A 14,556-nucleotide genomic window follows, 5' to 3' on the forward strand; every position below is an offset into this window, starting at 1 on the left:
CTGGACTAATCTCCTGTAGTCCAAGTGTTTCCTGTGTGGTGAGGATGCCGGAGCTGGTGGGCAGGTCCACTTCGTCTACGCATACTGCTGCACTCCATTTGTGCCCTTTATAGCCAAGTAACCTTGGTACCATGAATCTACAGGGTCTGCTGCATTTAAATCAGTGGACCCTGAAGCCTGCTCTGGTGGTACTCCATCTGACAACAGACCAAAGGGCCACACTCAGCCTGTTCACAGTACAGTCAGTCAAAAAAAAATACACTATTTATGAGCTCATTAGGAAACATAACAATATAAATATGATCCTTCAAAACCCAGTGCTATGATCCCGGAAAGTGGGAGACAGAGAGAAGAGGATCTCTATAAGTTCCAGGTCAGCCTGGTCCAGTGAGTGCCAGGACAATCGGAGCTGTGCAGAGACATGTGATAGCAGTAGCTTTTCTGTGCTCTGGTTCCCCAGAGTCCAGGACCACACCCTGGCAAATACTGTAACTAGGAAAAGTGCTTCAAAAATAGACTTGGAGCTAGGTGTAGCAGCACACACCTTTAATCCCAGTATTTGGGAGATAGAGGCAGGTGGATCTCTGTAGGTTCAAGGCCAGCCTGGTCTATATACAGAATTCCAGGACAGCCAGGACTACACTGAGAGACTATGTCTCAAAAAAACAAAACCAAAAATACCCAGACTTGGCAGAACTCTACCTTGTAACTTCATGAGCCAAGTGAGTCTCGGTTCAAATGAACTGGATCAGACCCCACCTTGCTTAACTCTGTTCCACACTATACAGCATAGAGACCCAATGCTTTAAAGACATACTTCATTTGAACGGCTTTAAATAAAAACAATATAACGTGGTCTCGTGGACACACATAGGAACCACTATGAAAAATTAACAGGCTTAGCTACATGGTGATGTTTTTCACACATTTACACACTGACCCTGGCCCAGCAAATGGCATTTAAACAGGAGGACGAGGACAAGCAGCATCCACTGGTGTCCCTTTCAGCTGAACCTCACGAATTAAAAAGCAGAGTTCTAGTAGTGATATTTTTTTCTAATTTTCTAAAAAAAAAAAAAAAAAAGTGTTGTTTTTTTTTTTTTTTCTAAAATTAAAAACGGCACTACTGGAGTTGTTAGAAAAGTCTTGGCAGCTGGCAACATAACCGAACCATGCCCAGAGCAAGTGCCAGCATGCAAATGCCACCTAATGGTTCACAGTTCATATGGATCCAAAACTATGTCAGCGATAGGTAAGTGTCATAATTGGTCTCTCTGGCTCAGTGACAAGTGCAGGAAACCCTGACTCAGACAAGACTCCCAGGTGAAGAACAAATATGTTCCCAAACACAAAAATGAGCCCCTGTGGACGTCTGTGCAGTCAGCTCTTTACCCCATGGAAATCCTTTCTGCACAGTCTTGTAGCTGCACATGTCCCCTCAGCTGAAAGGGTGGAGGACAACAGCCACAACTTTGTTACAGACCAAAATCCAACAGGTGATTCCGATTCCACCTAAAAGAAAGAAACTCATGTCAGGGGATACATCAACGCACAGGGAGGAAGGTGCTGATGGGTAAGAAAAGGACCTCACGACTACAGATCACACACAGGGTGCACTGTGCACCAGGCTGGACCACCCTGAACAACAGACACAGTTCTAGTATTCCTTTGCTGCCAGAGATGTCACTGGGTGACATATGATAGAATGTAAGAACACCCTGTACCACTATTTCTTTTTCACGTCCCCAAAAAAAGCATTAAAAAGCTGGGGGGGGGGGGTATGACAGAGCACAGCTAAACTGAAGGTCTTTCAATGATGTATTTCACTACAGTATCATCACACATCAGAACCTATGACTGGCAAGAACATACACTTTGTTTTTTTACAGGCTCTTACACTTAGTCCACAATGGCCTTGAACCTGCAGCAACCCACATGCTTTGGCCTCCCAGAGGCTGGAATCACAGGCATGATGAGCCACCATATCCAGCAGTATTATCTCTACTAGTAAAAATAGTGTCCTAACAGGAAAATTCAAATAATAAGAAAATTCTTTGCCAAAAAAAAATTTACTGACAGAGTGTGTGACCTACATGTTTGTACCCTAATTCATATGCTTAAGTCCTGACCCTGGGGACAGCATTAGTCAGGGCCTTTGGGAAAGGCTGAGGTCATGGGTCAGCCTTAGGAAGAAGCTTACACGGTACAGTGTTAACATTTCCTCCTCCTACCCAAGGACCCTTGAGAGGGTGCCATTTGTCAATCACAAAATGAGTCCTAATGATACCAATGTATGGCACCTTCACCTTGGATTCCAGTCATCAGAAAGCATATCTGTTTAAGTTACCTGCTGTGGAACAATCTTTGTACACTGTAAATATGTACTGCTCTCATCGTTAATAAAAAGCTGATTGGCTGGTAGCCAGGCAGGAAGTATAGGCGGGACAACCAAACTAAGGATGCTGGGATGAGAGAGGGTGGAGTCAGAGGGTCACCAGTCAGACACACAAAATGACACACAAGCTACCAGCCTTGGGGCAGCATAGATTAATAGAAATGGGCTAAGCTGTAAGAGCTGGTTAGTAACAAGCCTGAGCTATCAGCCAAGCATTGATAATTAATATCAAGCCTCTGTGCTGACTTTGGAGTAAGTGGCTGGACAGGAAAACTCTGCCTACAGTTACCCACTGTGGTATTTTATTATAGTAGCCTGAACATAAGAGACACACAAGCAAGTGGAAAGGGCATAAAATGATTCAAACCAGGTGACCTTGACCATTTTAAAACAGATGGCAAAGACAGACTGGAAGAAACAGACCACAACTGGGGTTATCTGTAACTGGCAGGATTCACAACCCCCACCCCCCACCCCTGGCTTTTTTCTAAGTAGCTCTGGCTGGTCTGCAACTCCCTATGTAAACCAAGTGGGCCTTGAACTCACAGAGATCCTCCTGCCTGTCTCCTGAGTGCTAGACTAAAAGTACACACACAAGGCAACTGGCATGATTCTTTAAAAATTATTCCTATGTTGCCAGGGCATGGAGGAGCACATCTTTAATCCCAGCAGCACTGGGAAGGCAGAGGCAGGCAGATCTCTGTAAGCTTGAGGCCAGCCTGGTCTACAATCAAGTTCCAGGCCAATCAGGGCCACACAGTGAAACCCTGTCTCAACCACCCCTCAACCCAAAAATTCCTATGTGTCTGCTCATTCTTCAATGACACAAACAACCTCTAACATCCAAAGCAACAGCCAACAGCAAGTTACTCAGTGTGGCAGCCACAGGGAAGAGAAGGTGGCCTCTGAGTGCCGGGGCTGTAACTCTGCTCCTGAGCATTCAAGTGACCTGCCTGCAAGCAGCTTCTCTAGACTCCAAAAGGCTGGGGGGGGGGGGGGGGGGGGGCTAAGAGGACAGTGAGGACAACGCCAGGCAGTCTAACCTCCCACCACACACCTCTACCACCTACCTGCTACTCGAGTAGGAAAGGCTACCAGGCGGTCTAGCGGGGTGATCCACTTGCTGGGCACCACAGCCACAGGGACGGAGTAGTACTTCCAAATGAGTGAGACCATCAAAGCTGCCTAGAGAAAGATGTGGTGAGTGGGGGCATCACACCCTACCTAGTCAGTCCTCGCAGTGAACAAACACACACACACAAGGACTTGAGACAAAACTTAGGACACTGGTAACAGGGAGGTGGGCCATCTCGTGAGAACTGGCATTTTACCCTTTAACACAGAAGCCATACATTCACTATTTAAGTTAGCTGAGTCCGCCCACAATGTCTCCTGAGTAGCTGAACTACATGCCAAATATAAAAGCAGTCATGACTCCAAGATCCTATAACCACAGTTCTCCCCACACACACACATGCTGATGTTCCAAGAGAGGTGATCCCTCTGCCACGCCCATCAGTTTCTAGCTGGTGAAAACTAATGTTTTACTTCTTGCCCTTTCCCAGAAGCAACTTCTGCTGCCCCAAACACTCTCCTCAAGTGAGTAGACCTGGGGATGCCTGCCAGATGCCTGGGTCTCTGTGGAGCAGAGCTTATCAAGTAAGAGTGCCTTGAGCCAATTTACTCCAGCCTTTCTCTAAACCTTATCTTTAGGGGAGCTGGCATGAGCGCTTCACCTCAGCAAAGACCCACACAGACCACTAAAACCCCAGGTCCCTCAGGTAGCTGCTGACACACCCGTCAGCCATCTGTGCAGTCACAGCCTCATGTCGGCAGCTCCAACAGACATCCAGGAAGGTAAGAACACCAGGGGCCAAGAATTGAGAAAAACAGGTTGGTGGACTAGAGATGGCTCAGCATTTAAGAGTACTGCCTGCTCTTCCAGGACCCAGGTTCAATTCCCAGCAACCATAGGGTGGCTTACAACTGTTTCTAAATCCAGTCCCAGGGGACCTGATGCCCTCTTCTGACCTCCAGGGACACCAGGCACACACATGGTGTATATACAGACATACACGCAGGGAAAACACCCATACACACACAAATGAATAAATCTAAAAGAGAAAAGAAAAAACGGTTGGTTTCCCACCTGGAGGATGGGAGTCCTATTTACAGCCACAGGGGCAAGGAGCTCAGGAGCTTCTTAGGGTAGGGCAAGGCAAACCAGCCGAGAACTTAGGTCTCCAATAGAGATTTTTTTAATCAGTCTTAGAAATTCAGGGCTAGGGGCTGGATAGATGGCTCAGCAGGTAAAGAGCTTGCCACACAGCGTCAATCCCCAGCACCCACATAGATGCAGGAGAGCAAAGCAGCTGTCTGTATTTCAGAGCGCAGGAGCTAGAGACAAGGACTGCCCTAAGCAAGCTGACTAGATTTTATATATATATATAAAGTGTGCCGAGAGAGAGCTGGGGGGGGATGGTGAGTGGTGCAATCAAGGAAGACACCTAACATCTACCTCTGGCCTCCGTACACATTGCACCCGTGTGTATGAGCACACGAGGAAAACCACACACACACACACACACACACACACACACACACACACATACACACACACACACACACACACACCACACACACACACACACACGAGCAGAAGAAGGAAAGAAGCAAACAGGAGACACCACACACTTACTTGTAGTATGTAGAAAGCAACGCTTATGAACCATTTGATCTTGGCCAACTGAGCTGTCCGTGCTTTCACTGAAAGAAAAACAGTGAAACATGAACGAATCCTGCAAAGTTAAGAAAATACCCAAATACACAGAAGTGTTATTTTCCCTTATAAAACATCTTCTAACTGTAAATGAAATAATCGATATATTTAGAAACACCAAACAGGACAAAGTACAACACACAGTATGAAATGCCATGATGAAGCTCCTTATCTGTATGCTAACTCACAGAATTTAAAAAGTTGCATCACTAGGCCATCATTAAGTACAAGCCTACTCAGACTGCACCCTGGACTCCCCGCAAGCCACTCATCAGAGACTCTTCCTAATGCACCTGCCGCCTGCCAACAGGACTAAACACCATCTCCATTCTGTAACCTCCAGCAGGAGTCCAGCGCTCCCAGGCCTGCACAGGCCCCTGTTAGTTCTACAGTGTGTGACCTGCTCCACCTTACACAGCCCAGCAGAGCCTCTCAGGACACACTGATGTCTGGAGGTGTGTGTGTGTGTGTGTGTGTGTGTGTGAGAGAGACAGAGACAGAGAGACAGAGAGAGAGACAGAGAGAGAAAGACAGAAACAGCGACAGAGAGACAGAGAGACAGAGACAGAGACAGAGAGACAGAGAAAGACAGAGAGACAGAGAGAGACAGAGACAGAGTGTGTGTGTGTATGTCTCACTATGTAGCCCTGGCTAGTCTGAAACTCACCATGTAGACCAGGCTGGCCTTGAATTCAGAGACCTGCCTGCCTCTGCCTCAGGGTACCGGGACTCAAGTGTGCACCATCCTTGGTCAGCAGGAGCTGCTCATTGACATCTCCACACTGTGGGCATGCTCCTGAGAGTGAGACAAAGTACCCTGGACCCACTGTGTGATCTCTATCTGGACTTCCCTCAGCAAATGCCAAACTTGAAAATGAAAATCTAGAGGATGAAGAATCTACGATGACTTCTACAGGAAGCAAATGTTGACCAGCAAAGAGGGAGAAGTGAAGCTACTGTGGAAGATCCTCTACACAACTACAAGGTCTGGTCACTGTGCAGCCATCTAGGAAGCAAAGCATGCCCCTCAAATCCACACACCAACACCCTCCCCAAATCAGCCCTCGTGATGCCTGCCACGTTACGGGTGACTGCAGGGGAAGTACCGTGAGTTTTGAGCTTGTCTGTCATCTTATTGATCTTCCTTTCCAGCCGGGCATATCTGGCAAATTCATCCATCATGTTCACAGTGGACAGCTCCTGCTTCATGTCCTGGATCTCTGCCCTCATCTGTGACTCCTGCTCTGCATCCTTCTGCAGCACCCTGGAAACCTGGCAGGGAGGAGGCCGGCATCAGTGTCCTTCCACGATCTAGCTCTAACGCGGGGGACCTGTATGTGCTCACCGAGACCCAGCCATTTAACTCTATGGACCCCCTACAGGCTTGAGCCTAAGACAGGCTTTCCGACAGGCCCAGCTGCCACATGGTTTAGGGGTGCAGGAAGACCCTGGGGGAGTCATATAAAACAGAAACAGCCCTGCAGTCAAACCAGAGCAGGACAACAGCGGCCACCAGGTGGCACCCACCACTCTCAGAGCTGCCAGGAGGTGGCATGCAGAAAGGCACCTCTTCATCAGACCAGATGGAAACACAGCACTGCCCAGGACCCCTCCAAACACAGCAGCGGCTCTGCAGAACAGCCCCCAACACTGGGGACAGCACAGCAGAGATGACCACAAACACAGTGACGCTGGAAAGAACCTCATCTAACGAGGGGAAAGCGAAGCAAGCTTTCAGACTGGACAATTAACCTTTGCTCACTCACCAAGGCTGTCAACTTACCTTCAGGGTTCTGGGGGGGGAAAAACTGCTTTTTAAACTGTATGACTGACTCCTGCATGTGCAGGTTTCTCCAAACTTTTTAAGAATAGCTCTGTTTGTTTTTAAAGAAGAAAAGCGGAAGCATCCAAAGTGTACCTGGCCCACAGCAAGTGTCAACCCCAGCTCAGAGGACCCTCTGCTTGCCACACAATAGGGCAATTGCAGTTACAGCCAGAACCAAACCCTTAACTCCAGTGTCCACACACAGTCCAGGCACACAAGTGGAAGCTCCCTCCAGAGCCCACAGGACAAAGCCCTTAGGCTGGGGCCAGCAATCCGAGTCACACTGGCGGCTACACAGTGAGCTCACTACTGTGCCATGTCTGAGGCTGGCACAAGGAACAGGGTACGCAAAACAACCTTTCTTTGCTGTTCACTATCCACCATTCAAACGAAGAGTTACTCCAGCCTGGTTCACCCTGGAGATGGAAACAGGAATGGACCAAAGTCTCTAAAAGTCACAGAGGCAGACTGTAGAGACACTCAGTAGTTAAGAGCACTGTTTTTTTTTTTTAAATAGAGGATTGGAGTTCAGTTCCCAGAACCCATATGGTAGCTCACAACCATTTGTAACTCCAGTTCTAGAGAATCCAACACCCTCTTCTGGATCCATGGGCACCAGGCATGCAAGTGATGATGTACAGACATACGTCATACCTGCAGGCCAAACACCCATACACATATAAAACAATTTTAAATGTCATACACCATTTTTTTTGCAGTTTCTTTTTATTTATTTTTTATTTTATGTTCATTGGTGTTTTGCCATGGCTGTCGAGTCCCCTGGAACTGGAATTACAGACAGTTGTGAGCTGCTATGTGGGTGCTGGGAATTGAACCCAGGTCCTCTGGAAGAGAAGTCAATGCTCTTAACCACTGAGCCACCTCTCCAGCTCCCTTTTTTTTTTTGGTTTTTCAAGACAGGGTTTCTCTGTGTAGCTTTGTGCCTTTCCTGGAACTCACTCTGTAGCCCAGGCTGGCCTCGAACTCACAGAGATCCACCTGGCTCTGCCTCCTGAGTGCTGGGATTAAAGGTGTGCGCCACCACCTCTCAGCCTTTTTTTTTTTTTTTTAAGTTACAGAACTATCTTTCAAAAATCAAGGTCTCTATAAAGTCTGCTTGAACTTAAACAGGAAACAGGAGCAAGCTGGGCCTGAGGGTACATGCCCACAGCCCCATCTTTTGGGAAGCTGCAACAGGAGCTGTTCAAAGCCAGCCAGGAGTGCATGGCCACCTCCAGACCAACATGAGCTGCACACTGGGGCCCACCTCAAAAGAAAAACAAACCATCCTTTAGGTGATTCAGACTCACAAATGCCCTGGAGACAGAACCACCAAGACTCTGAGGCACCAAGTTTGTGAATTTTTTATCAAGATGACTCAGGCGGTGGAGACAACCGGAGAAACAGGACAGAATCTAGGCTTCCTTCTTCCCACCCTGCGGGCAGAGGCTAGAGGCCTGCGGGCAAGTACGCTAGCCTCCTGCTGCAATCCTGTTTGGCCAGGATATACTCTGCCTACACGCTTGCCCAAGATTGAGCTTGGAGTCACTCTGAGAAGGGTCAAACCCTGACTCATCACTGACGACCCAAGGGCCAGATGGGTCTGAAAGCAGCTGGTATGAGCTGCACAGCCCAGCTCACCAACATGGGTGTGTCTCCACACCCATCTCATCTCAGGAAGGGACCTGAGATGAGACCCATACACAGAAAGTCCAGAGGCCTGCTCCTTGGGTAGAAGTCCCTATCAGCCAAGCACTCCACCCACCAGCCCAGGAACACACCTCTCAGTTGAGGTTCCAGGAGCATATCCTGTTCGGTTGCTATGCCCCAAAATTCTGTCCCAACCAGTCATGGCGACACACACCTTTAATCCCAGTACTTGGGAGGCAGCCGCAGGCAGATCCCTGAGTTTGAGGCCAGCCTGTCTACAGAGTGAGTTCCAGGACAGCCAGGGCTACACAGAGAAACTCTGTCTCAAATAAATACATAAACAAACAAACAAGCAAAAACAAAAATAAAATAAATATAAACAATAATCCCAAAGAAGGGCCTGGCTGAGAGGCTGGCCTGTAGAGAAAGGGAATACTGAGGAAAATGCTCCAGACGGGTCCCGGAAGGAGCTGGCCAAGGTTTGGAGCAAAAAGCAAAGGGTAACTTGGAAACCGCTGGACGCACACTGTGAGAGAGGTAGGCTTCCCCATCAGGCCCCAGAGGAATGTGTGCAGAATGCTACTGTCAGCAAAGCCGGGTCTGTCAGGAAGTTCACGCTGGCACCTGCACACTGCAACTCAGGCCCTCACCCCACCTCTGCCAGGCCAGTTCCTTGGGCACGTGAACATCAGAGGATGTGACGATCTCTTCTGGCCTCCACAAGGCAACTGCATTCACATGATACATATACATACACTTGGAACATACACATAAAACAATGAATAAATCTTTCATAGCTACAGATTGGGGAGAGACTGGACAGATAACCCAGTGGTTAAGAGCACTAGCTGCTCTTGCAGAGGACCTGGGTTCAGCTCCCAGCACCGACATGGTTCACAACTATGATTCCAGTTCCAGGGGATCCAATGCCCCTCTTCTGGCCTCAAAGGCACTGCACACATGGGATGCACTTACATGCAGGTAAAACACACATACACATAAAAATTAAAATTAAAAAGAAACACGAGTGAGCAGGAAGGGTATGTCCTATTTACATTCTTCCGTAGTGTTCCTTCTTTCCATGGAGAGAGCAGAAGGGGGGCTCCCTGCAGCCGGGGATCTGCCGCTCCAGGGCCAGGCACCTGTGAGGATGCATGGCCGGGCTGCATCGTGGAAGTAGGGTTAACAGCACGTCCCGCCTGAGGCTTCCTGCTGCCAGAAAGCGTGGCTCCGGGAGTCCCCACCTTCCAGAGCTCAGTGAGTGGAGTTGGTTGGTTGGAACTTCGCGACCTGTTAGGAGCTAGGAGCCACCTGACAGTATAAACCTTGCAGCACACACCCGGCAAGGCCCGGCGTCCCGGCCTCGGCCGCTCCCCCGGCAGCTACTTACGAAGGAGGAAAGGGACGGCAGGAGGATCCGCAGCACGTTGCACCCGAACACGAAGCTCAGCACCAGCAGCCACGCCCCGCGGTCCGCCTCGGACGCGCTCATCGCGGCTCCCACGCACCAGCACCGCTACTGCAGCGCCATGGGGACCAGGGCGCCGCGCCGCCTGCGCCTGCGCACTGCAGCCGCGCTCCGCTAAGGCGGCGCCCGGGAGACGGCGTCGTCGACTGCGCCTGCGCCGGTGCACCGCGGCTACGGCAGCACCATGGGAACCGAGCCGCCAGCGGCTCCCGCGCCTGCTCATTACACCTCCTCTCGGGGACCGTTCCGCAGTTGCTCCTTCCCGGCTACCGTAGCCTCGTGGTACCCGTACCATGCGCGGAGGCTGAACAGGTTTAGCAAAGTGTGATTGCATTGCGCTGTTTGTAGTATCTGGGAGCTATTTATGTTCTTACTGAATTAACTCACCTTTATTACTTTTTTGTTGTTGTTTTTGTTTTTATTTTTCAAGACAGGGTCTCTCTGTGTATCCCTGTCTGCCCTGGAACTCGCTCTGCGGGCCAAGCTGGCCTCGAACTCACAGAGATCCGCCTGCTTCTGCCTCTCGAGTGCTGAGATCCGCCTGCTTCTGCCTCCCGAGTCCTGGGATTAAAGCCGTGCGCCACCACCGCCAGGCAACTCACCTTTATTCTTAAATTTATCTTACGATAAGCCTTTGCATGAATAGAAACCTACTTCATCGTAGCAGGTAACTAAAAAATGCTTTCTAATCAGTTGTTTCGTGTAAAATGGCTTGTCTACATTTTTTTTAACTAAACACTAGTAAACAAGAACAACGTATAAAATTGTATTCCTAAAAATAAATTATTAATCAAAAGAGACCACTTAGTGACTGATTGAGACTTGCCAACCATGTGTGTAGTTTTAGGTCCCATCAGCACAAAAGAAGAAAAGAAAAAACGTTTTGGTTTTGCAGTGAGCTTTTAATAAAATTACCAAAGTTGGCCTGTTGCCTGCAAAATGTAGAACTCTCGTCACCAGCACCACATCTGCCTGCACACCATCATGCTCCCGGTCATGATGATAATGGACTGAACCTCTGAAACTACAGGGTCGGGATAATACAGGCTGGCCTTAAACCCTCCGGGTAGCTGATGACGATACTAAACTTCTGATCCCGCTGCTTACACCTCCCACGTACGGGGACCACAAGCATGCCTGGCTAAAATTCAGAAGCTTGTCTCTATGCCTAGTTACCTTCCTCTATGTCAAAGTGAAAACACTGTGGGAAGGGCTTCTGAATGCTTGTGGAGGGAGACACATAAGACCTATTGTCAAAGCCTTGACCTGACAGTCGGAGTAAAACCGAAGTCCCCTTTACTGATCCTTGTTCACTCCCTTTGGTTAGACAACCTTCGGAAGGAACTACAAAAGTTTTGTCTGCTTGGTTTTCTCTCAGATATTCTTTGAAGTGTCAAGAGAAATTAAGTTTTGTAAAAGAATGTTGTGTTTTCAGCCCCTTGAAAAAAATTACAAAAATTAGACAATAATGAATATTTATAACAAAAAAAAACAGATTCATTTACATATGGTGAATAAAGTGATAAAATGAAAGATAATTAATTGACTGTCTTTTCGGCCATGTTAGATTCTGAGAACGAGTAACTGATAGAAATAATGACTAGTTCTGCACATTTTAGTTGCAAGAAAACGTGACACACACTTATCTACCATTAGCCCACCATATAGAATAAGGCCACTACCATAATTGAAAGCCAAATTTGAAGCAAGCTTTAATTAAATACTGGCCAGGTAGATGGACTCTGGCCAGGTCCGTCTTTGGGTTTCCAGAAGATGACCCCAAATCAGGGTTCATAGTGGCTTAGGTATTTCCCACCAGGTCTAATCAGGGGTACGCATATATCCTGACGTACTTCAAGCCTACATCCAGTCAGAAGCATACACTCTGACATATTTCCTGCCTGGAACCTCCCACCCACATGTCATCAAGCACATCCAGTGAGATGGCTCAAACAAACTTAGGGGATTGGGAAACATATGACTTGTTATCTCCCATAAACAGTAGTCTCCAACATTTCAGGAACTATCTGTCCTTGAGCAAGAGGCTTGCAGATCAGAGGCATTTTTGTTTCATGGATCTCTTAGGCATAATAATTAAAACTTAAAATGTAACTTCGGCTCTCACACTGCCAGCAGTAGTGGAATGAATTCTCTCCATGAAAGGGCATGCTGGCCAGTAGACTCCAGCATGATGAGCTTCCCCGACAGCTAGACTACCTAAGGCTGCAGGCAGGCGGCCAGGTCCTGCACACACTGGAGCTTTAGACGGATTTGGAGTGACCACCTCAGGAGAAATGATGGCAGTGGTATCCATGTCTCCTCTCCACAACTACCCCCCACTCCCCCATGCCTGCTGACTCTTCAACCCCAGGTATCAACACTGCAGTCCCCACCCCATCCACGTATCACACCATCCCAGGAGGACCACTCTGTTCCTGGTGAGGCAAATGTTGACAAAGTTACTGGTGAAGAGCCTGTAATAGATGCAGCTGAGGTGGGTAAGACAAGCTTGTCCTAGCCTTCAGGAGCAGCTCAGCTCTTAGTTCCTGTGGGCCGCTCTCAGTGCTCAGGTGAAGACTGAGTTCTATTATGTATAAAAGAAAGTGTGAAAGCATGTGGTGGTGTGTTCCCCCAAAATATTGTGTACCCTAATAAACTTATCTGGGGTCAGAGAACAGAACAGCCACTAGACAGACATAGAGTCCAGAAAATGGTGGCACTCACACCTTTAATCCTAGCCTTCTGGAGGCAGAGATCCGTCTGGATCTCTGTGAGTTTAAAGCCACACTGGAAACAGCCAGGCATGGTGACTCACGCCTTTAATCCCAGGAAGTGATGGCAGAAGGCAGAAAGGTATATAAGGCATGAGGACCAGGAACTAGGCTGGTTAAGTGTTCAGGCTTTCGAACAGCAGTTCAGCTGAGAGCCATTGGGATGAGGACACAGAAGCTTCCAGTCTGAGGAAACAGGATCAGCTGAGGAACTGGCGAGGTGAGGTAGCTGTGGCTTGTTCTGCTTCTCTGCTCTTCCAGCGTTCACCCCAATACCTGGCCTCAGGTTTGATTTTATTAATAAGACTCTTTAAGATTCATGCTACAAAAGCATGAGCCAAGATCCGGTACAAGTTGTGATAAGCAGAACTCCTAATGAGATCTTGCTTATTTGTTAATTCTGCCAAGGTTCCTCCATCTGTGTTCTTGCTGAGGCCATCTCAGGTTTAACTAAAATTTGATCTCCTCGATGAGAATCCCATGGGAAATGACCCAAATGACCTTCTGGGGACCCAAGGCCGAGATGTCCCAGCTGACGTGCTTCTCTTAACTGCCTGTGCACATCTCCCCTCCTGCCCATCAGGAGGTGCTAACACATGGTTTATGCCTTCTAAAATCCCATGCTCTGGACACTCAGTGCTACACTTAGGTCCAAGTACCTGAGTGTAGTCTTAGCTGGTTGGAATAAAGATTTTCAGCTGGCTATAAACTGTGTTTGAGTGGTCATCTCTGTGGGCTCCCCTTAACGCTGTAATTAATTACCACACATTTAGTGCTTGAGTTTGCATAAATTTGTTATCTTATAGAGTTCAGAAATCTGAAGTACATCTCACTGGGCTAAAAATAGGCTGTCTTCCTTCTGGAATCCCTAAACTAGAGTCCATTTTCTAGTTTTTTCCAGCATTGGATGCCAGCACTCTGGCCTCATGGCTCTCATCCATCTTCAAAACTGGCCATCACAGCACTCTGCTTGGGCCCCCAACCTGCCATCATTCCTGCCTCCCAATTCCCTTTCACTGAATTCACTAATGAATACGCTGGATCCAGGTGGTTAACCAAAGACAATCTTCCAGGCTAGAGACGTTTAAACCAGGTGGGTAGGGAAGCATATGCATATATAATCCAAGTGAAAGGACCAAGCAGATGCCATAACAGACTGCTCAGTCCTCTCTCAGAGATCAGGCCCCAATTTCAGTTTCCTGAGACTTAAGCAAGCAGTTCCTGGGAGGGCCATGACATAGTCCTTGCAGTAGCTCCCTTTCTGCACATACTCTGACTGCTTAAGGTTCATCCAGTTGTTTTCTGTCTGGGACCCCTCACCAACTTAGAGCTACGTGCATGGGTCAGTGTGAACATGTGAGGCCAGCCAGCCTCCATGGCAGCTGAAGGACAGAGCCTGGGACTTGTCCAGGCCTGCCCAAAAATGATAACTGTAAACCCCCAACCAGTAAATTCAAAGGTTACACAGCCTCACCCAATCATGTGACACCAAGGCTTGTACCACCCTGTTTGCAGGTTTTTCCCTTTAAAAAACCCCTCACCCTGAGAGCTCAGGGCCGTCCTCCTCCTCCACCGCTGTGTCGGATGTTGGACGCGGACAAGTCCAAGCTTGCTTGTTATCAATAAACCCAGTGTGTTTGCATTGGATATGGGCTCTTTGGTGGTCTT

At 48.3% G+C, this 14,556-nt stretch overlaps 1 protein-coding gene across 1 annotated transcript; it reads right to left on the bottom strand.

The window, feature by feature from the left end:
• Nucleotides 1-1,077: 1,077 nt before the first annotated feature.
• Get1 (guided entry of tail-anchored proteins factor 1) lies at nucleotides 1,078-10,217 on the bottom strand. Its single transcript, XM_059277558.1, has 5 exons — nucleotides 10,040-10,217; nucleotides 6,281-6,446; nucleotides 5,094-5,161; nucleotides 3,466-3,580; nucleotides 1,078-1,512 (listed from the first exon to the last, which is right to left on the bottom strand). Exons 1-5 carry the CDS (start codon nucleotides 10,139-10,141, stop codon nucleotides 1,439-1,441), a joined length of 525 nt encoding a protein of 174 aa, XP_059133541.1. The 5' UTR covers nucleotides 10,142-10,217; the 3' UTR covers nucleotides 1,078-1,438.
• Nucleotides 10,218-14,556: the final 4,339 nt, after the last annotated feature.

Source organism: Peromyscus eremicus, chromosome 12 (genome assembly GCF_949786415.1).
Source record: "Peromyscus eremicus chromosome 12, PerEre_H2_v1, whole genome shotgun sequence".
In the NCBI taxonomy this organism is placed as follows: domain Eukaryota; kingdom Metazoa; phylum Chordata; class Mammalia; order Rodentia; family Cricetidae; genus Peromyscus; species Peromyscus eremicus.